We start from the raw sequence: 23,672 nt of genomic DNA, 5'->3' as shown, positions 1-23,672 counted from the left end.
TGAGAGATTTTAGGGTTTAGAGAATGAGAAAGAAAGTCACGATGGAGCAGCAGAGAAAGAGAGCAGTTTGAAGAGTAGGCACAAGCCGTTTCTCAAGAACTAAGTGAGTTATGTTTGGCTTTAATTCATGACCCACATTCCATTTGATTTTATTCACCCTCTCATTTTTTCATATATAACAAAACACAGAAAATAAAGTTTAGGCCAAGAACAGATACATTTTAGCTTTGTCTTTCCAAAACATTTAGATGCTAAATGGTTCTAAGCTGTTGTCCCCTAGATATAGTTTGAGATCCTTGAAGGACATTTTTTTCTCTCTCCCTGGGCTTATAAGTTTTTTACAGTCCTTTGCGATTGTTGCTCAAAGATATGGCATACTCTGCAACATTAGCTCTGTTTTAAGCTCTGTATCTTAGGCTCTGCTAAACAAATTGTAGCCATTACTTGGGTCCCAATCATCACATTGACAGCTTGTAAGACCATTGATTTGGCTGATATTAACACTCTAGACACACATTAGAAATCAGTTTGTCTTGTGACACGAAAAGTATTTCACAATGCTTAAAATCTACTTCAAGGTGGTCAAAATTGTATGTGACAATAACTAGTTGTTTTTTATGTTCGTTTTTTTAATTGATTTTTAGAAGTAACAAAACAAACAATGGACTGCAGCATGATTGCAATTATTTTGTTAATATATAGTGATTGACTTTTGTCTGTGTCTTTAACATTAACATCTTTTTCAATTAATAAATCGGCACGTATTGCACTAATTCAGCTTTTTTGGTTCTGATGAATTGATGAAGCATGTTATGTAATTGACCCATTATAGCAGGGTTCTGCAGAGTTTTATCAAACTCACCTGGCTGTAAATTTCTAGTAACTCTGAATTGATAAGCTTACTTTGGTTTCTTAAATCTTCAGGGCAGAGCCCCTCACAGATTTTGTTTTTCTGCATTTTATGGCATAAATAACATTGACATTTTATCTCTATTCTCAGCCTGGCTGCATTCAGCACATGAGTCTGTGTCAGAGAATATGGCAGAGCAGGACGTGGAAACAACATCTGTCGCCAGCAATGAGAGTTTTGCAGACCAAGGTTACGCAGCATCAGAGGGCATGGCTGAGGAGTCCGTCCCAGTCTCTCCCTCCGAAAGGATGCAATCTGTGTCACCCATGTCTTTAAACAGTGGCTCAGCTCTACCTTGTAACCAGTCCAAAGACTCTTCAAGTGACAGTGATGAGGGTTGTGCGACCTGGGGCTCTAGACAAAGGTATGTACATGTACACATATTACTTTATCTATAAAGCACCACAACAAACAAAAGCCTCTAGCCAGGCCTGGTCACACTAACTCGAATGTTGGAAAAACCAAAAAATGGTTTAATTTTAAATTGTCACTTAATAGGTTGCTTTGGGTGTTCTAGTGTACTGATTATACCAAAACATTGTTAATGCATATTGTCCACATATGTGACCCCACTTACCATTACAGGTAGTTGCATGAGCAGCATGGCCTCACACAATTTGTTGTGTGTTCCTTGGTCAGTTTATATAAATTTTAGGGTTTGTTTTGTCACCCAGAAAGAAACTCATAGTCCCTTCCAGTTGTTTGTTGTTACAATTTCAAAATTTTACATTTAAACAACATCAGTCTCTGATATATCCCACATTGTTTGAACTCAATAAGATCAATACATTTAATAGACTTCTATTTCTCAGTTGGACCGGAATCAAAAACTCTTCCAGGCACAGTGGAGACACTGCTGAGGATTTATCTCTCTCATTCTCTCTGTTTACCTGCATCAGTTCATTCAGACAGTTCAGCCAGTCTTACATTCATCCATATCCAGCCAACCGGTACCTCCAGGGCTGACTGAGGAGTCTGGCTTTTTAAAACTTTGCTTTATGGAGCTGAAAGTTCTGACTACTATCCAGATGTATGTGTGTGGTGTCTCCGCCAAAGCCTGAAGCCTTACCTCCAGCTCCTCATTCTGGCTCTGTCTCCTCTATAGGACTCTATACTGTCTTTTCATGCTTTTTCCTTTTTTCCAGAAAAGGTCTATTAGTTTTCTACTCTGTCATCTTTAAAAGCATAAAATACACATTTTTCTAGGCTTGTGTTGTCAGAACATCAACTCACTCAATCATTTTGCAGTGCCTGGTGCATGTATGATTATATTTAAATAATGGGAGTGTGTTTTGCCAGTAAAGAGAGAGACAAGAAAAAACTAAAGGTGTAATTCTTATTGTTGATAAAAACAATCTCTAAACTTCAATGAGTACAAGACAAAGAGCACACAGGACTCCCTCCCCTGATCTAAGAGATCCTTACTGTAATGTCACACAAATTAGAATTTTTTTTTATTGTTATTTTTTTCCATTCAATATTGGACCCTGACTTCAATCTTGTGTGGGACACTGTGTTGCTACACTCATGACACATAGAAATGCAATAATTAGACAGCAAGTTATTTTTGTAATTCTTATGTTGCAGTATTACTGTGAGAGTAATTACTGTATATACTAGGTACAGCTTAGTTGATCACTTTCTTTTATTTTGTTGTTAAAAATGCACAACCAAAGGAGTTGATTTATTGATTTTTCAGTACCGGAAATATTCAGCGAGAACATCAGTCAATCAAGAGACAAAATGGATATGAAGAAGACCCAGAGATTACTGCTCAGATTCAGCTTACCCTGGCCGATCTAGATGCAAATCTGACAGGTACATTATTCTTAGATGAAGTTAGCTTAACAACAAAAGTGGTTAAGGTAAACTGTGGAGCGGACAACATAATAGCATCTTATCAGTGAGACGGTTCTATTTCACTCATTGAGTAAAAAGTATCAAACGTTCCCATAAATAAATGTTGCAAATCAGCATTACATGCAGCAAAATATATTTGTAAAAAAATGCTTGGTACAATACTTGGTACTTGGCTCAAACGTCTTGTGATGAAGAAGTCAGTTTGATGGGTTTAATCAAGTCTAAAGAAGATTAACGCTTACAGTGTAAGTTACTTATATTTGTCAAAGAATCTGTGTATGAGGGAAGTTATGAAATATAGAAACATGCAAATCGAAAAAACAAACACTTTCTATCCAAGAACACGTCTCTTAATTACTGTGATTGTACAGTTTAAAGTGTCTTTTATAAGACATCAGCATGTGCTGTGGTAAGTAATTATGACACAGATGAGTTCTCAATGTACTATAGAAAAAGAAAAATCACATCCTGTAAACAACTCAAATGAACAGATGCTAACATTGTGTTCAACACAAATTATTAACATAAATACCTCTGTTCAATTGAATTGTTGATGAGGGTTTTATGACACTTTAATCATCTTTTTTTCTACTAATTTACAATTTTTTCTGCACATTAGATGTTAATAACTCAGAAGGAACATCTGTGTTTGTGGATGAAGAAATACCTGTGTCTATTGTTGACTTGGACATTCCAGTGACCTCCATTGATGAAATTCTTGATGATGACCAGTGCAGCTCGAGTGAGTGCGAGGCAGCATTGTTACACAGCTCTCAAAACATCACCAGCCAATTGTGTGCACCAAGTGAAGCTATCGAAAACAAAAACAACAACGCCTGCGGGACAGAAGAGAAAAAGTCTGTTCCCGAAAGAAGTCCATCCCCAGACATAAAGAAGCAGTCGCAAGAGACTACACTCAAAGTTATTGAGAAAACCATGAATCCATCTCCAACCAGTGAGAGGCCATCACAAGATACTAAACTTGTGGAGCAAAAATTGGACAGTATGAAACAGAAGACTGTCTTTAACTCTGACGCTGTAACTGAAGAACTGAAGAAGGTATCACAGAAGTCCCAAAGTTTTGTGCGTCCTGTTCAAAGTGTTCAAAAGGTTCCTGATGAGAGACAGACGACAGCACCTATGGTTCAGAGGTTCAGTAAAGAGACTTCTTATGAAGAAAGGACACCTATTAACAGAGTCCCAACAATTCAGGGTAAGATCACCCAGAGTTCCTTCTCTCGTTTTGGAATGAAAACCTTTACAGTCATCCCTCCCAAACCGACTGTGTCTCAGACCAAGCCTACAGGCTCTCTAGTCATAGGTGCCATCAAGATTGATGAACAGGGCAACATGGTTACACAAAAACAGATTTCCACTGGCCCAAAGAAAAATGGCAATCCCAGTGTTGAAACTAGTACAGACACATCCCCATTGGACAAAGCCAAAGCATTCTGGAGCACTGCAGAAAAGCAAGACCAATCAACTACGATCAACCGGGGACCCATAGTAAACAATAAAGATACTGATGTTTTCAAACCCTCGATTGTTTCTGGAGTCTCTCATCTTTCAGTGGAAACACCTCCCGAAGAAACACACAAAGAGGTCATTATATTGGAAAGGAAGACCATATCTGTAGTGGCAAGTAAGCCTTCATTCCCAGAGCCTACAGAAAATTCCTCTTTAACAGCTGAAAGGCGAGATTACTCTTTTCTTATACCCTCCAGAAGAACCTCCAGCCAATACGTAGCTTCAGCTATTGCTAAAAACAGCAGCATTCCCAACACTAAAACAGACATCAAGCAGGCACCATCGGAGTCCATCGTTGGTGTTCAAAAACCTGTAAATCAACAGTTTAATAGTGAGTTTAGGCTTGCTGCTACTTATAAACCCCCTGAAAATGTAGTGCCTTCTTTTGGAAACCCTAAACACCTGCAAAGTTACCTCAGTCATGTTACAGAAAAGCCAGCAAGTTCTGAGAGAATAAGCAGTGTTGAAAAAGGCACTGTGCATGGGGAAGACAGAACCAAATCTCTGGACTCACATCCTTTAAATAACAAAATCCAGCCCTCCAAACACATGTCTGTTCACATTAAACCCTTGGAATCTTCCTCTGAAGAAGCCACATCAATCAATAAGTTCCCAGACACCTCTGCCAGACAGACGCCAAAAGACACCACACGTCCACCACTTACAAAGAAGCCAGAGTTAGACAAATCTGAGATTCCATCTGAACCAAACCAGGGTAACTTGTTTGGACCGGTTAGGAAGTTCAAGCCTGTTATTTTTAAGCCTGTACAGAAGGAAATGTCTGTCCATAGCTCGCTAATGGAGGCCATACAGTCTGGAGAGGGCATTGAACGGCTCAAAAAGGTAAACTTTGAATCACAGCATTGAAGTAAATGTATCAGCTTTTTGGAACATCTGAATATATTAAATGTCTTGTCTTTCTTCTCACATTGTTCAGGTGTCTGACTTGTCTACAAAGAGCATAGTTAGAGAGCCGTCTTACAGTGATGCAGACAATGAGCGTTCAGCGCTTCTTTCAGCATTAAGAGCTCCAAGCAACTCTGCAAGACTGAAGAAGGTAAGATAAATATTAGTTTACGGAAATTTCCAGATATTTTCTGCCCCTTTGCAAACCTAAGGTGTGGTCAGATTAGTGAAATTTTGTGAGCACAAAAGGTTTAGTGTAAAGTTATTTTAAAGTTATTTTAAATTAAAACAACTATTGTTTTAACAATGTGACACTTACTTTTACACAAAGACTTTCAGTTACCTTTGTACTGTGAAATTCTGAAGGCAAAAAAGGAACTGGATGTTAAGTGCAAGCATTTCTTTGTTATGTTGCACTCTATATTTTTTAACTTTGCTATTATAAAAAAGTAGCTGAGTAGTACTAGTCACTGCACTGTTTGAATGCCTCATTCATGTTAAGTGAAAGCCCAAACAAGTGTATAGTGCATCAGACTTAAACCAGTTACATGGGAAAACTGTTTAAAAAGAATGTCATTGTTGTACTTCTAGACCAAATCAGGAGCAGCTAAGGAGTTGGAGCAGCTCAGGAAGCTTGAGGAAGAGAGAAATGTCTCACCTCCTCCCACTTCTTCTCCTGCTTTTGTGCCACCCCCACCTCCAGTCTTTGTTCCTCCCCCACCTCCACCTTCAGGTCCAGTCAAGCCCCCTCTAGTGCTGCCTCCTGGAGAAAACCCAGAGGCGGCCCGAGAGGCTCTTCTGGAGGCCATTCGTTCAGGCTCTGGGGCTCAAAGACTGAGGAAGGTAAGAGACTCATTCCAGCTCTAACTCAAATAATCCTTATAGGAGAGAAAAAAAGTTCTTGTTAGATAGCATTTACTACTACTACTACTACCAAAAAATGCTAAATGTTTTTTATATTACTTTCTGTGGTGGTTAGTAATACCAAAGACAGTAACACCACAAATACCATCATACAGATTAAACTGCATTTAAAACATTTTTTTTTAAACAAAGGCAAACTTTAAGACTTTCATTTACACAGGTCCCTGTCACACAGACAAGAAGGCAAGTGAATGGAAGACTTGGAACCATCCAGGCAACATCACCGCTTTCTTATGGACACTAGAAACCTTCACTGGATCACCGTTTGGGTTTACCCATCGCCAAATCTGGTGTTTAAGCACTTGTGCTAATGCTGTTGCAGATAATGCTAACACAATATTCACAGCCTTCTTTATTTATAGTGATATGCTGCTTCACATCAGTGCCAATACTAATTTGCCTAGTTTCAGGCAGTTTATGTCCTACTGACATTCTAATGACATGGAAGTTCTTTGTTAATGCTGCTTTGAGGTGTTTTTTTTCATATGTCTGCCTGACTTCTATATCTCTATCAGTATTATACCTGAATATATTATGCAGGTATTTGCTGTTGCATCACAGTATAGGTGTTGGGCTGCAATTGAATCCACCTGCCAATCACATCAGTCTGTTTTTTGATTTTTTTTTTTAAAGAAACACTAAGTGGTAAAAACACTGCAATTTTTATTTAATCGTTATTATAAAGGTGTTTCTCTAAATGTTTTGTTATTTTACACATATATATATATATATATACAGTACATAATGATGATTAGATCACAAACTTTTTTTTATTAGAAATGTATCGACAACGAACCCTTCTCGACACTCTATGAAGCATTGCGCAGTAGATAAAATGCACTTTCTCTAAAACTAACTCTTACAGATTATTTTGAAAGCCTTGTAGATAAGTATGATTGGACATAACATAATCAATTCCTTTTTATCAGTCTGCTAAAGAACTGTGATTTAGAGCTGTCATCTTAAAATCATACACTAATTAGAATAAATTGTTTAATATATTTACACAAGCTGTAAATGTATTTATGTTGTTGCAATTTAGGATTGTAGACTATATGACTGTATGCCTGTACAGTGGTAATCTTATTGAAGAAATGACTTAGATATAAGTCAACAGGTGGATATTTTGTATAAATATATCTGATACTAATATAGCAAGTTTCAAATCTGGCACTAAAGCATTTGTGTAAGGAAAATATTTTTTAAATAATGCTTTTGTAATTTTTTTTTTTGATTGCAGCACAAATTGAATCAAACTTGTAAATCAATAAAAATATTTTACAGTCTTTCCATTCCAATTGCTTGCTTAAATTATTATGAGAAATGACTAATTGTATGCATACACTCTAAAAGAAAATGACTTTTTACAATTTTTTAAGCATTAATAATTTTGTCTGGGAACTGTGCGTCATGTTATTGTTTTAGTCTGGATTCCATTAGCATTGATTTTACTTTTTCAATGATTGTCATAGTGTAGAACTTTTAAGCTTTGTAAAATGAAACATAAGCACCAAGCTGCAGGATTCAAAGCAATACAAATGCTTAATCAATTGTAAAAAGTCTTAAAAATGGCTAAGTAAATGTATAATTTATCTTGTTTTGCATGTTTATGCTTAACAGTGTGGTACCCAAACCCAAGATGTTTCACTGTATGTTAGGTTTTCATTTCAAACAGCTTGCCAGCATACATTTTAAAGCACTAATACATGATTCTGAAGGTTCATCTTCTGTCAGGAAAAACTGGCTTGTCATACAAGATTATATACCTCTTGCACCATGTCTTTGTTTATTGCTCAACTTGTTCGTCTTGTTCTCCGGCTGTCTCGGACAACGGTTCAGGTATATGTTTGGACGATTGCCATCACACCGTTGCATTCTCCATATGATGAACAAAAAGGCTTTCCAGGGTAGCCCAAACAGCAACTTCCCTTGAGCCTAACTGAAATGATAAGATACATAAAACGGTTAAATGAGGATTGAAATAACTGGGGTTTTTAGGAAATTCACAGACAACACAAACCAAAAGATGTGGGAACCTACAGTTATGTCCTCCTGTAACAGTATTATTGGTTCTCTAGCATTCGCTCTAGGAAGGTGAACACTTCACCAAAAATCAGTCAACTTTAAGCCAGTTCCCATAGCTTTACAGAAAGCTGTAGTTAATTCGCTTTAAATTAGTCTACTTAGGCTTAGGACTACCTGACTTGAGTCTGAAGGAACCCAAAACTGTCAAGTTTGGCTCAGTCTTTTTATGGTCTTGTTGGGGCTTCAGCTCAAAACCCACACAGACCTCTATCAAAAGCCATACATAAACTAACAGTTATGAGGTTACTGTATACCAAAGGTACAGACCTCTTTACTGGCAATGATGGATGAACGCATCAGTGAACTCTCTCATGATTTGCAAAAACACCCTTTTAAGTCTGTATCTTGTAACTGGAATTGGTTTCATAAAACCCAGCGAGCTATTAATAGACCTTTAATTACAGTCAACCCATGACAGACAGACTCTCCAGTGTTATCATTTGCAGTTTCTTAATCCACATCATAAAAAAATGTTATCCATTATGCAAGCGTTTTTTGACTCGTATGCCTGACAAACGGCAATTTAGACCTACTAATTTGTTCGTCTCTAAGTGTGTATTTAATAGTCTGTTTATTTTGGGTGAATGCAAAAGTCCTCTCAAAAATATTCCTTGTATCCATGAGAGGCCTGTTGATATGCACTACCATGCCTCATTTGGCATCATAAACTATCCTCTCTTTCCTATATTAATATGTTATTACATATTTTGGCAGAGCCCGTGTGCTCTGAGGGTTGTGGGCTGGAGGGTAGAGCACTGTCTGTCTCTGGGCAGGCTCCTCCTCATCCTGATGGGGTAATCCCCTCCATGGCGGATGGCAGTAAATTCTTCCCCTCCCACAATCCCTCTGTTGGTCAGAATTCCGGCTCGTTTGTGGCCAATCTGATACGTGTTACGAAACTGCAAAATGACTGTTTGCTTCCAAACCAGGGAAGCCATTAGTGAAGGAAAACAACCTCTGGAGAAATTAGATCAAAGGTCACTTTGATATATATGAGGTGTATCAATTCTATAAAATCAGTGACCGAAGTGGATCAGCAGGTATTCGAATCTGGCTTTGTATAGGAACATGTTTGACTATGGAAATCACGGAGGACTGGGTTTATTTGACATTTCTTTTCAAATTAGCTTTCATCTGTTAAAACAGCTGTGCGTTCTCTTCATGAGGGAACTGGATGGGGTTTGTACGATGGTGAAACGCCTAATAATACATTAAATAAATGTAACAGAAAGTTTTTCATTATTATAATGATCAAATATTCATTCGACACTACTAATTATACTATTATAATCAACATCAGAGTGCCTTAAGCATACAAATGTGTTGTAAATAATAAAAATACTAACTTAACGTCTCAACATTTGACGTTTGAAGCGTTCAGCTGAGAAAAAGTTTGTGAACTCCTGCCCTCAAGAACATCAAGGTAAAAGGATGAGACGTGGAGTTCCATAATGAGGTTTGGACTTTTTGCTTAGCTTGAGGAACAATCTGAAACAACTTTTGTTTGTGCAGAAATGTTCTTAATCTTTAACCCTTGATGCAAACAAAAAGGTTTAATAGAGTAGATGCTATAAACATAGAACACTGTAGTCTAATATAAAAAAAGGCTTGACATATAACATATTTGCATTCATAAAATAGTATAATTCCAGGCTTTCTGTATGGTAGTCTACTTTTAAAACTTAGCAAACATACAATATAAAAATGCATGACTATATGATTCTGAATGGCAGTAGTAAGCCAAATCGAGGTATGCGACTGATGTGAAGCGTGCCCCGATATCCGATTTCATTACAAAATACATGCACTCGTCAACTCATTTTATTGGGTCTTTAAAAATAAAGCTAATTAGAACCAAGCAGCATCTTACCACGATGCCATATAGAACTTTTTATTTATTAGTCTACAACAATTTCCAACTAAAATCTCGTGACTCTGGATAAGTTCTACTTTGTCCTTGTCATATGCGTATTGTGAAGTGCAAAATTAGAGCTATTAGATGTAAGATTTAAAGGGTTAGTTCACCCAAAAATGAAAATCCTGTCATTAATTACTCGACCTCATGTTACTTATGTCGTTCCAAACCCGCAAGACTTTTTTTCATCTTAGGAACACTTTTAAGATGACACGAGGGTGAGAAATTAATGACAGAATTTTCATTTTGGGAGTAATTAACCCTTTAATAACCACTCTTATAATTAAGCCTGTTACCTAGAAGACACAGCAAGTCTGCAAGGCTTCTGTGTGCTTCAATGGGCAAAATAAAGCGGGGTATCGTTTTCTTGATTACGCATGCACTTAAAATATACCGTCTAAATGAAAGACTTGATAACTGCTCAGTGTTAAACAAGTGAACAAATTCTCAAATTCCCTGAGGCGGCTCCTTTAACGAGTCTGCAAGTAAGGATTGCGCGTCATGCATGCCTAAAAAGTGAAATCATCATATTCACAATATCGGTACAAGACGTGCACAGCTTGGTCAATATAACTGTTCACATTGGACTAATTTTTGTAGAATGTTTTGAGTTTTTTGTGAGGTTTTTAATTGCATGCGATGCAGGCACAAAGCCTAGCTCAGTGTGACAACACTACCGACGTCCCTCTGCTATTCACCTTTAAACTCATTTGGAAAAAATCTCTAGACAATTAACCTTTTGGACTACAGATATACTCTCTGTGTTGTTCCAGGGAAGGACAGGAAGAGAATCTCGCCTGGCGTGCCGCCACTAAGAGACTTCAAATGTTTTTAGATTAGAAATTTGAATCACGAGGGGGAAAGAGAGTCAACGTTCAAGCCTGATTAAAATTCAGTAGTTCAAAATATTTTATGCTTTCCAGTATTTTATCCAGTGAATTACGATTAATTTACTGCGTTTCAGACAACGCTATTTTATGATTTTAAATTCCAGTGCACTATATATTTTAGCGGGAACTTATCTTACTGTGGTCGTTTTTGTAAGTAACCTCGCTTGTAGTTTTACAGTCGGAAAAAGAATCAAATAAAACGAGCTCGAAGGAAAGCAGCTCACCGACCTTTTTGTACGGGACACGACCCAAATAACAGAAAACGTATTCGGTATGATTCAACGTTCAAAAACCTTATCCATGAGCTCGTGGGGACTATTTTAATGGCCGAGAACATAAACTTCAGAGTTTAACCAGTAAAGGGCAAGCAGCTATGTGTTAAACGTGCTTTTGTGTTTGAGTGAGTGTGTGTGTGTGTGTGTACACACACAGCCATGTTGTCGGTAATGCTTTAACCGTGTGTGCTCCGAGCCGTGTCACGCGCTCGGCTTATTCAACGCTCACATTGGGTCGCGCGGGGGTCTGGCCAGAACGCGGAACGCTAGTGGCTGATGACGGGGTGGTGTTGCCCTGGAGTGGGCGGGGTTTGGCTCGAGTGGGCGGAGACTTTGGGATCCTGACAGCGTCCAGCGCGCAGCAGCACACACATACACACACACACTCACACATTTACAGTGAATAAGACGCGGTTGTTCTGCGCTATAGAGAGGTAAGCGATTAATTTTAACTCTCACTCGTATATTTGCTTTCGAAACGAGCGTTCACCCAAAAGTTTAAGCTGGGAGGAAAAAACGGGTGTACGGTGCCCTAAAGAAGAACTTGTGAGTAAATAAGACCAGTGGGCGAGAGAGGGCTGAGAGGTGTGGCTTCTGTTCTAGAATCAAAGGAAACTTCAGTGTTGCTGCATTAGAATCAAATACTGTATAGCAAATGTTAGGTAAACTCTTTTGTCAGGTTGGCTTCACTTGGGTTTAATCTAAAAGTGCGTTTTGGGCATTATTAGTTTCATTCAAAACCCGAGCAGAATTATTCAGTATGAATGAATCATACTACAAAAAAACCAAACCAAAACAAACAAACAAAAAAAAAAACCCATCGAGTGAAAATGCTTTCTTAAAGTAACGCTGCCTTTTACCTTTTCATCACATTGAACAAATGTAACAACGCACCACAGAAAACATAAAATAGCAGCAGAAGATTCTAGTCACTAAAAAACGTGTAGAATCAGAACATATGTTAACATTGTACAATAAATGCTGTTCATTAGTTAACTGCATGTAAGTAATTGCGGTAAAACTATATTTTAAACACAGTTTGCAATATTTGAATGCATATTTAGCCATGTAATGTATTTGTGTGATAAAGCATCGTACTAAAATTTAGATTAAGATTTATTTCGATTTAAAATCTCCCTGTATGGAATTTAAACCCTGTGTATTTATCATGGCATTTTACAGACAGCTTGGTTGGTATCCTAACATAATAATTTAATTGTATTGTAATCCCAAATACATACACAGTACACAATGTACACAAGTGCAAAATATGTAGTCACAAAATTTCATCCTCTAACACTTTGGAAACCACAGCTGCTAATTTCTAATCCCTAAATGTAAAAAAAAAAAAAAAAAAAAAAAGAAAAGAAAAATTGTAGTTTCAAACATCTTTTAAAGGGCCAACCTGGAAATAAATGGATAGCTCACCCAAAATCTAAATTATTTACTCATGTTATTGCAAAACTGTGTGACGTTCTGTGTAACTTAATAGAAAGGGTTTTGGGAAATGTGTTTAATATGATTTTTTTCATCCGTACAATACAAATCTATAATCAACGGACACAAAAATTGTTACCATTTTAATCAACGCAAGGGTGACTGTTTACGTCAGCTATATCAAATTCTTGAATTAAATCAGAACCGTTGCACTTTCATTTATAGTTGACCTCAATTTTGATGATAGATATTACTGATGGGTTTACCAAAAAGGTTTTGTAGTTCGTCAGCTGAGGAATGCCACAAGGTACCGTTCTGGGTCCTATTTCATTCTCGGGAGGTTCCTACACTGACAGGCTGAGGCTGAAGACACGATTTAGTCGGAGGATGATGAAGCTTTTAAGGGCGGGGCTATTGTAAGAGGAGGAGTTGTTTGGTGTGTATCGGAGGGAGCCAGCTGAGAGATAGATGCATTGTGGACGCTTGCAATGGGATATTAGAGATCTTGAAGCAGTAATGGTGAGGCAGTTTTGTAATAGTGTGTGCTTTTAGCTCTCTGTGACCGGACAGACGCAGGGCTTTACACACACCAGACACCGGTGAGTTCTGGTTCATCAATGCTTTTAAATGGGTCCACAAGGATTTAAACCTCCGTTTCAAGAGCATGACAAAGTTAAAAAGCTTGAGTGGTGATTCGTGCATGATGTAGCGCTGAAGGAGTGTGGAAGGGAGGGTAGTGTTTGTAGATAAATGTGGGGAAGGTTTGTGTTAAACTTGTCAGCTCATGATTTATAAATGAATATGAAAGATGAATGTAGAAATGTTCGTAATGTAGAAACGTGATGCTCTTATTTATTTCCGTCTTTAAGGGATACTAACGTGTATTTAATTTCTGGCATGTTTTAGAGGCAAGTTGTGAACAAAGGGTGAGCTGCTTTTTTGTAAAACCTAAATGCTCTTAAATTATATTGTTATCACCGAATGGCTTAAATATTACTTTGATTGATGCTATTGCATATACTGCACCTGCTTAGTTAAATGCTCGATCATAACTTCATATTAAATATAATGTATAATATATTGCCCCAAGATAGATAGATAATTACACAAATGAAGCGCATCAAATATGATTGAATATGGAGTTCTTGGAGACATTCTTGTAAATATTTGTACATTTCTGTACACTTTATTTGATCAGCTCCGTGTTCAATGTTTTATGTGAATAAAAGCCTACATTATATCTGCTCATCATACAAAGCATTTGTTTTTCTTTAGAGGACTTGGATTAAACCATTGTTCTTCATATTATGAATATGAATGTTGTGGTGTAATGGATTTCTCAGGTTTCATTAAAAAATATTCTCATTCATGTTTCGAAGATGAACAAAATTCATATGGGTTTGGAATGATATGAGTAAAAAACTGATGTGCATGGTCTTGATGAATATGTTATTCTGCTATCACAATAATACTGTATCATGGACACAGTAATGTTAGGAATGACTGTTTGTTGTTTGGTAGTATTCAAGAGATTCCTGTTAAAGTAGAATGGATATTTGCATCTGTACGGTCTCTGTATGACTTTTGAAATTCTAGCACACTGTTGCAGACACAACTTTGATGAATGAAGGCAATTTCGTTTCGGTGCAGCCTTAAGAAGAATCACATGCTTCGGTGTCCCGCCAGCAATATCACATATAAATATAATGGAAAATATTCCATTCATACCGTTTGGCATCTGTTTTTTCGTGATTCAGGTGTGTGTGTTAAATGCCAGAGTGGTCAAATACAGGTTGCATTCTGAATAGTAATTGTACCAACCTTTAATACTATAACCAATTTAAATATATGGACAAAATGGTATTGACTTAAACTAACCCACAAGATGCTTGCTGCTGAGGGAATTGATCATGAGCCTCATGGCCGTAACATTCAATGGCCGGCCAACTCCATAGACACATTCCATTCTATCTTGCGTCATTTTGCTATCATTCATAGTTTCCTATACAGTGTTAATACCCCCTGGACCAAGTCAGGGTCGTGACACTATAGACCTGAGCCTGGACACCACAGTTCAGCCAGTGGAAATCCCTGCTGTTCATTCATTCAGCTCTTATGTACATTGAGTTAGTGACTCATAAGCGATGATTATGGGTACTGTGGTCAGAGCGATCTGTCCTAGAGCTTAATGACCCCACGTTTCACTGAATCAGACTGTCCTGGTGCATAATGAACGGACGTTTTATGCAACTCAACATTGCGTCTTTATACCCTGTTCGCGTTTTTTCTTACTTCAGTTCTGGTTGAGATCCTCTTATTCCTGTTTCTTGCATATTCTGTGAGTTTTTCCAACCCTATACTCAAATTTTGACCAGACTGAAATTCTTTAGTGTTTTGAAATTTCTTAGTGTCAGCCGTTAATAATCATACAGTTGTCATCATGAGTTTGACCCAGAGTTTATATTGCTGTAAATGCTATCATGGATGCCAGCACAACGCCGAAAATCGATTAATGTGTTAATCATTATCCTAATTTGCTTATATTCTGTATGCAATTACAAACTGTTTAAGAACAAAGCAAATGCACCATTATCATCAACCCTAATCAAATGAAAAAAATACATGGATTGAAATATGTGTTGAGGCGGAAGCTAACTGTGGTGGCCGCTGCCATTTCGTTTTTGTTTATACAATGTTTGAGAGAAATAACCTGGCTTTCATATAAGTTTCAAACTCATAATTATGAGTTTAATATAGACGTGAATGGTTCTTTGTCATAAGCTTGTAATTACAGTAATTCCGATGTCGTTTACAGTTGATGTCTGGAGCAGTCAAAATTTATTATGGAAAACATGTCATGCAAAACTAATGTTACTTACCATATGTTCTCATTTTTTGCTTTTATTTTATTTTTGCTTTTGCATTTTTTATAGGGTTGTTGGCCACTGCTATAATTATATAAACAAAAACTTATTATAAGCTAAATAAATCCTCATATGCACTGCAGCATATCACAGCATTTCCTGTCTAGCCATTACGTTCTTAATTACGTAAATGAAACTGTAAATTCAAACGGGAACCGTTACCTTAATGTGAAATATGGGTCGGACGTGTCTGTTGCCGGAATTTAAAGAACGAACAAATTCAGCCCACCCATACAGCAAACATGTGCACAACTATAAGAGCTTCAGTCCCATTCATCATTCAGATTGCATAAGAGCCTGTTCCTCATTGCCAATGAATCTCTCATCCAATTAGTGATTGTTCATGTTTCCAAAAGCTTTTCTCCCTGGTTGCCCATTCAGCCATCCTGATGACATGAAGCTTTCTTATAGCGTCCTCTGCCCAGTGGCTCCAAAATAATGGAGTTGCCCATTAATAAAGAAATCAGGATGAGCAACTGAGGTGTGACTGTTGTGCTGTAAACCAATGCCTCATTTAGAAGATGCACATTAAATTCACGGGCATGCTAAATTATGCCAACCGTACTATTAACGTTGTATGGTTCAGAACTGGTTCTGATGTTTTTCTTCATGTTTTTGATATAACTGCTGCTGGTACTTAAAACTACCTTGCTAAAGTAAATGTTATTGCTTTTCAAGATAAGCGAATGAGGTCAATGAATACATTCCCTGAATAAGTAAAGGTCATTTCCAAGGAGTTAAAGAAACTTTTATTGTTTTTAAAGTATCTGCACTCCCACTTGACCTTTATCAGGTCTCTAAGCCCTGAGACCAAGAGTCCCGACCCGGCAACAAACACATCAGTTGTAATGTAGTTGTCAGTCTCAAACACTTAACTATGTGAAACGAAGCCCAGACATCACTGCTTTGTTGCTATAGCAAAGCCTGTTTGTTTGTGGAGATAAAGTTGGCAAAGGACCCGATTTTTTGTTCTTTTAGTATTTTAATAGCCAACATGTATATACAAGTATTCTGACACAGAGCTTGTTCTTGTGTAATGAAATGTTTGATTTGGATCGAGTAGTGATCTGATATCTATACTTGTCAAAAATCGTGCAGTGAAAGTCTAGGAATGTTGCCCTACATCTGCAGCTTTGAATAACGTCTCTTTTATGTGTCTTTTTGCTTCCACCTGGCCATTATGGATGTTAAATGTGTGAAAGACAGATAGTAGATGAGGGCAATAAAGCAACTGACCCAGATTTGGAGTCCAAAGTTAATAATGTGCTGACATGTCTAAGAACATAAAGTATTTTGTTTTAAATTTGCATTATTTTTTTAATTTTCGCATCTCAGTAGCCTTAGTCCACATTCTTTTAGCTTATAGAATAACTAAAGCTTTAGTGTTAGTGAGAAGTACTGATGCTGAAGATCAACCTTTCTTGGGTAAAGTTCCATCAATGTAAAAAAATACTTTTGAACCAGCTGGACAAGAGCTGCTTTCCGATGCATATACGTTTGTGAGATTTAGGACACTATACTTTTTATTAAGTTTGAATCATTGGAAAAATACATAAAGAAAAAACTTTTTGTGCAGCAGCAACCACAGCCTCCCAGACACTGTTCAGAAAGATGTACCGTTTTCACCGTAAATGTCCCATTTAAAACAGGCCCACAAGTTCTCAATAGAGTTTAGATCAGGCGAGGATGGTAGCCATGTTATTATTCTTTCATGTTTAAGGCATTTCCTGGCTTGCCATGCAGTGGAGTACTTTAATGCATGTGATGGAGCATTGTCCTGCATAAAAATCATGGTCATCTAGAAAGATACATACTTTTTCCTGTACCCCTGCTTGAAGAAAGTGTCTTCTAAAAACTAGCAAGTTCTGTTTCCATTGTTCCCATCCATCTGGTCTGTCAAGAGTCACTCTCATCTCATCAGTCCATAAAAGCTATGAAAAATGCACATATTTCTTGGCCCAGTCTTGATGTTTCAACTTATGTGTCTTGTTCAGAGGTGGTAGGGTTTTAACCATGGCTTGAACACCTTGTACTTCTGGGCACTCCAGGTAAGTTGCAGTTCTGGACTGTTACAGCACTGGTGGATAATGAGATCCTGGTAGCTTGACTTTTTATTCTTCTCAAATCTTTGACAGTTAATTTGATAGTTTGATAGTTGGATAGTTAACGTTTTTATCCATTTTGCCTAAGGAAATGAAGCTGCCTGATAATTATGCACACCTTGACATAGGGTTTGGGTTCTTAGGCCAAACCCTCCTTCATTAAACAAATACACATCACCTAATATGCTAAAATCCAATAAGCAATCAATTTAATAGAGCTTGCGGTCAAAGTACTTATTTGTCTAATAATTCAGGGTAAAAACCATGCACATGTGTAATCTTGGCCTGAGACACAGCTTCAATCTTCATTCGACGATAACTTGAAAATTGCTGATTTTGCAGCTTTTTTCCCAACTCTAAAACAATGTAGGATGCCAAGGTTAAGATAAACTTTTCCCAGTGGAAATTAGACCAGTACGTTTATTGCCCAAAATGCTATATCTGTTTTCTCAGTCTTTGTGCTCTTGTCAACCAGAACATTTTTTTTTTTTTGCATGAAAAATGCTATCTACTCTTTCCATCTTTTCCTCGATTATTATGGGTTTTCCAATCCCTGATTTAAGGAAGAATCCCTAAAACAGCAGGCTTCATTGTGGGGACGTTTGATGGGTTAGGTTTGGCTGGTTCAACTGAACACTTTTTAGTAGCTTTCATCTTCGTGCATTACAGATTTAGCAAGTGTGTGTATTGTTCTTGATTGATACTCCTATGTGTGAAGACCTTTTGATGGCCTTTATTTCAATTGCTTTCTATCTTGGACGCTCAGCTTTGGACGCAGTCACATAGTGCTTAAAAATAATTTTACTGGTACGTAAGGATATATTTTAGGATTGCTTGGAAAATGTTTCTAGCTCTTGTTGGTACACGTGTAGACTTTCATTCAGACAACTTTAAAGGCGATTTTCTCAATATTTTGATTCTCTCAGATATTCCATATCTTCCAGATATTCAAATATTAGTATAAGCCAGTCTTTTGTCAGATAATGTATACATCTTAATTTTTTAAAATTGACACTTATGTCTGGTTTTGTGGTCCAGGGTCACAAATGTGTAAATGTTTCTAGACTTTGAGTTCAAGGTTCACACATGCAATCTAATAGAATATAAAAACAAATGTGATTATTTATATATATATATAAAATGTTCAAGATCAAAATACATTTACAATTAGTAAAGTACAGTAAATAATTGTATATTATGGTGCGAGTGGCAAAACCCCCCCCAAAAAAACACAGTATCAAATCAAGTACAAAGATATATTTTGTCCTACAACTTAAGAATTCATTTTTTTCCTTCTTTTTTTTTTGCTTAAGTTCTTTCCAGGCCCTGTTTTGTTTCTTTGACTACTATTCAGCATTTTCATCCTTGTCCAATCAGAATCTAAACAGTGCAAGACCTAAGATTAGTGTTGGTAATGGGTGTTGTTCCTGACCCCTGCCTGCAAGAAAGGTTCATTTAATCTGCATTGGGAGGAGTAAGAGAGGAAGGGGGTGTGGGAAGCAGCTCATAAATATTCATGACTTGCTGCATTTAGATGGCCCCTTTGCTTCTGGACACGCAGCTGGACAGAGCAACTCACATTCCAGCATCTTTCCCAACCAGGCACTTTTGCTGTCCATCTCTCTCCATTGCCAACTCACTCTTTCTCACTTTTTATTGCTGTCCTATTTTCAGCGCATCTCTCATCGTTGCACTTTGCCCTACAAATCAATGCATGCCTTTTTGCGGCTCTCCTCCCAGTACCCTATGTGGAAAGAACGCACTCCAGCATTCCTGAGGAGATGGTGCATTTTGGCTAATGGTCTCTAGAGTATTCCTAAGATGTTTCATGGGAATGTTGGAATTTATTTAAAATTATCACAGCATGAAGAATGTATATACACACACACACACACACACACACACACACACACAAATATATACATATACATATACATACACACACACACAAGTTAAAATAAAGATAATATATATATATATAAATAAATCTTGTATGGTCTTAATGCTGTTTGATAAAATTACATAAAAGCCGTAATATTAGAAAATATTGTTCGAATTTAACATAACAGTTTTAACATACTGTAATATCAAATGTATTTGTGTTGTGGGAGTGAGCTGAATTTTCACCATCCCTTTCTACACTTTTAAGTCTTATATGATCTTTTTAGAAATAATTCTATTATGCTGATTTGGTGCTCAGTTAACATTTATTATCACATTTTAAAATACTTTGCTGCCTAATTGTTTTAGGGAATCAAGAAAATTAAATAAATTAAAAATATAATTTTATTTGAAATAGGCAAAAAGAAACTCTAACATTGAAGATAAACCTTTCTATAGAGAGAGAGACACTGACAGACTGATGTATAAATTTCTTAATGATCCAAACTTTTTGAAAAGTATATTATTTTTAAGATTCTTCCTTAGGAAGTGATATGTCATTTCATGTTTGTCTATGGGTTTGGGATCATTTCTAAATTCAAACAGCTAAATAAAGACCTCACTATGTTTGGTATGCTGTTTTTATACTGGACAGACGGTCAGGTCTATAAATAACCCAAATATTTTCACGTGCGCCACATTTAGAAAGAAAGATAATATTTAGCCTGTAGAATGCAAAGAATTTAGCAGGGGTGCCAAAGCACCAAATACGTTTGGAAGTTGACATACAGTATATCCCAATGGAGTTATGGCAGTGAGTCGAACTTCTATCTTGTACTTTATCACTATTATCCAATACAATAATTCATTCCATGCATTTTGGCCTATATGTAAAACTTATTTACACAGGCCACCTCATGTTAAGTGGTTGTCAGTGTTTAAAAATTGCTTTTGTGGCATTCAAGCGCCACATTCCAGTTCACTGTGTGTTTTCCCTTAACACCACGAATCTCTGTGCATATTTCAGGACATAGTTGTGATGTTTTCTGATTTAAAGGATTTGGTGTTCCATTCCTGCTCCGTGTCACGGATGAATACGAGCAGTTTCATAATGTGAGAACGGAGCATTACAGAGAGACATGCTGTGAATGTGCAGATGTGTTCGGGAAGAGTCAAGTTGAGCCGCAGCCAGGTTCTCTCACTCTCTCTGTAGCTTTAGATTGCGTAATATGGCACGCCGCTTCCCTCCCTCCCTTTCCGCTGACAGCCTCACATTACGCAGTGGTTTTATGGGTTCTGACAACCACACGGAGAAGCTGAAATTCTCTCTGGAGCTGAAGACAGCCCTTGTGGAACTGTGTCACCAGCCTGAAAGAAGAGCTACTAGCGTGAAACACTTGTTGTGTTATTTCAACCCAACAGTACAAATCAGTCATTAAAACTAATTTAACTGTCGGCCTGCCGGCGTGGCTATTTCTCAGATGAAGTAAGCACAGAACAGAACGATTGTTCAGATAGTTTTGGAAGAAAATAAAAAGACAGATAGATAGATCAAAGAGCCGCTAAAGAAAAGATCTCTTCAGGGAACTGTTCTTACTTTTTCAATAAGGATTTACTGTAAATAGCTGGAGGCTGGTGGAGATCCCAAAAGCTTGGCCTTTGCCTTTCCTTCAGGGCTAATCACTGCTAGACATTAAAGCTCTCCCTTTACTGTGTAAGCACACATGAACTTCTTACCACTGTGTCCAACAAACATTTTGCCGTCATAGCTCACAGTACAATTTAGCTTTTGTGCTAGGACAATCCGGAGAACAAACAAACAAGCCACACACAGAGCGCTGTAGGGGTCAAGGCACAGTTTATATCCCTCTTTACATTCTTCTCTGCCTCTGCCTCTGAAATATATATATAGAGCCTGAAATCGTAGATAATAAGATGTATAGCAGAAAGATAATTGCGCTAGACTTGGCTATGAAGTAGCCAACATAGACTTTACCTTTTTCTAAACATTATTTATGAACACTAGTGGCATTTAAACGGCAATTTGTTTTTTCACCAAATTTGATTAAAAGAGCAAATCGTCAAATTAACAATTATTTTTGCAGTATTTTTAGCACTACTCTCTTGACATTTTATTACCAAATGGATGCAATGTGTAAACCAACCAAGATAATAAGATTCGCAGCTTTTTTTGGATAAAGCCAAATATGCGTTTTGTACCGCTCACTGGGCATATCACTTGCCGAAAATTTCAAGAAGTAACGTAGCATTACTTTGATGAATTTTTGCCAAAATCACTGAAGCATACCATACAAATATCATTAATGTAGTCCATACAGCCTGAGTGTTATATTCTGTTTGGTTGCTGTTAAATTGTCTACAAGGTTAATGCAGCTTAAGAGCTTTGACCTTTGACATTTTAAATAGGATTCTTTGAAAACACCAACAAACAAAGCAGCTTAATTCCTCCAACCCCCATGGTAAAAATACAAAAGATAACACAGGAGTCTTCATTTTTTCCATCGCTCATGAATGAATGATAATGCTTTTTGTCCTGTCACCCCTGAATTTGGGACCAACCTCTTGGCTCCTCTTATTGTGTCGTTTTACTTCTCTGCTCATTGAAGACTGAGTTTCACTTTTTTTCACCAAAATGTACAGTATGTTTGATCAGTGGTTAGTTTAATTTAACCGAGTTGGGGATTGTGTTGGAGGAACAACTTTAAATCATGTGATGAATAGATTTAATGAACAGTGCAGTCTGTTGATATTTAAGAACAGCTATATGCAAACAAAAGCCTAAATGACATCTATTCATCATACAATATCAATCAAAAAAACTCTTGATTCACAGGAATTACGTTTACGGTGTCTTTATAATCCCTTAGAAGCATCAAAGTATTGGTTGGTTTGGCTTTCAATGAAATACTAGATACTCAGGCTTAGTTGAAAATACTTTAATTCTGTTTAAAAGATGAAAGAGAGTTTTATGGGTTTGGAATGACTTGAGGGTGAGTTTTTTTTTTTACTCTTTAGGAGAGCTTAGCTAACACTTCAAGGTGTCCAAATATATGCCTTTCATAACTCATTACCATGACCAAGCAAATTCACAAAACTTTCAATTGTAATTTCGTTTTTTCGCCTCATATTAAAAAAGGCTTTTTCTGTTTTTGTATTGAAATCAAAAGTCAGTTGCAGACAGATTTAACCTGTGTTCCTCAAATCTCTTATTCAGAACCCTTACAAAAAAAAAAAGTGGGGCCCTCACTTTTCTCTTTAGAGACAGATGCCTGCTGAGGTGTTTCTGGCTCCCCAGTTTTTCTTTTTAACTCCATGGCTGACTGAACCAGGCATTGAGAGATTGAGGAGTGCGATTCAGTGCTCAGCAGGCTTCTGAATACTGATTCTAAGTCAGACACATTGAATGAAATTAGATACCAAAAGAGGAGCTGTCAGACCTGCGTGGTCCGGAGGTCAATCACATGATTAACGGTGATGACATCATCCCCTGGGGCTGCCCACTCTTTTGTTGCAGGATTGGACACTGTGAAACGTGCAGACCTGACTCCATTATGTAATCACAGGGGCCAAGAATAGGGCCTCTAAAATCAGCCCAAGCCAATGGGACCCTTAAAGCTACACTAACTTTTTTCTTTTTCAAGATGAACAAATTTGAAATAATGAACGAGTACATCAAAAATATGCCTTGAAATGCTACGACAAGCTTTTAATACTGATCTATATTACGTATGATATCTGTATGTGTTTATGTCGTATCTGAAAATAAAGAAAAGAAAGTCTAGATGCTATTATATGCGGTTAATGATTTCATAGTAGTTTGAAGCCACAAATGAACCTTAAACAAATGTGACAAAAAGGAAAGTGAGAAAGTGAATTTGCTGTGCGTTGGCTATGTTTTTTTATATTGGTAACAAAGTCTGCATATAAACTAGTTATTATTTTATTCTTTTTTATTTAATAGCCATGCTTACCTGGTCACAATACATATTTTCAGAAATCCATTTTTCTTTCATTA

General features: G+C 37.1%; 2 protein-coding genes across 6 annotated transcripts in view; both read left to right on the top strand.

Moving 5' to 3' along the window:
* Window positions 1-7,419, top strand: part of cobl (cordon-bleu WH2 repeat protein) — a 39,887-nt gene extending 32,468 nt beyond the window's left edge. Inside the window, 6 exon segments of the mRNA XM_043260850.1 lie at window positions 1,001-1,274; window positions 2,610-2,728; window positions 3,390-5,140; window positions 5,235-5,354; window positions 5,795-6,046; window positions 6,288-7,419. Coding sequence (XP_043116785.1) covers window positions 1,001-1,274; window positions 2,610-2,728; window positions 3,390-5,140; window positions 5,235-5,354; window positions 5,795-6,046; window positions 6,288-6,371 — 2,600 coding nt within the window. The 3' untranslated portion in view covers window positions 6,372-7,419.
* A 4,188-nt stretch (window positions 7,420-11,607) lies between these two features.
* Window positions 11,608-23,672, top strand: part of grb10b (growth factor receptor-bound protein 10b) — a 63,400-nt gene continuing 51,335 nt past the window's right edge. For 2 of the 5 annotated variants that reach the window (XM_043260661.1, XM_043260658.1), the window contains exon 1: window positions 11,608-11,726. The gene's annotated coding sequence lies outside the window, so the exon portion shown is untranslated. Of the gene's footprint in view, window positions 11,727-13,179; window positions 13,329-23,672 lie in introns of those variants that run through there. The other 3 variants (XM_043260659.1, XM_043260657.1, XM_043260660.1) reach the window with 2 other exon arrangements.

This window comes from Puntigrus tetrazona, chromosome 16, assembly GCF_018831695.1.
Source record: "Puntigrus tetrazona isolate hp1 chromosome 16, ASM1883169v1, whole genome shotgun sequence".
NCBI classification, from domain to species: domain Eukaryota; kingdom Metazoa; phylum Chordata; class Actinopteri; order Cypriniformes; family Cyprinidae; genus Puntigrus; species Puntigrus tetrazona.
Note: the sequence above shows the minus strand (reverse complement) of the source record. Positions and strands in the feature narration are given on the sequence as shown.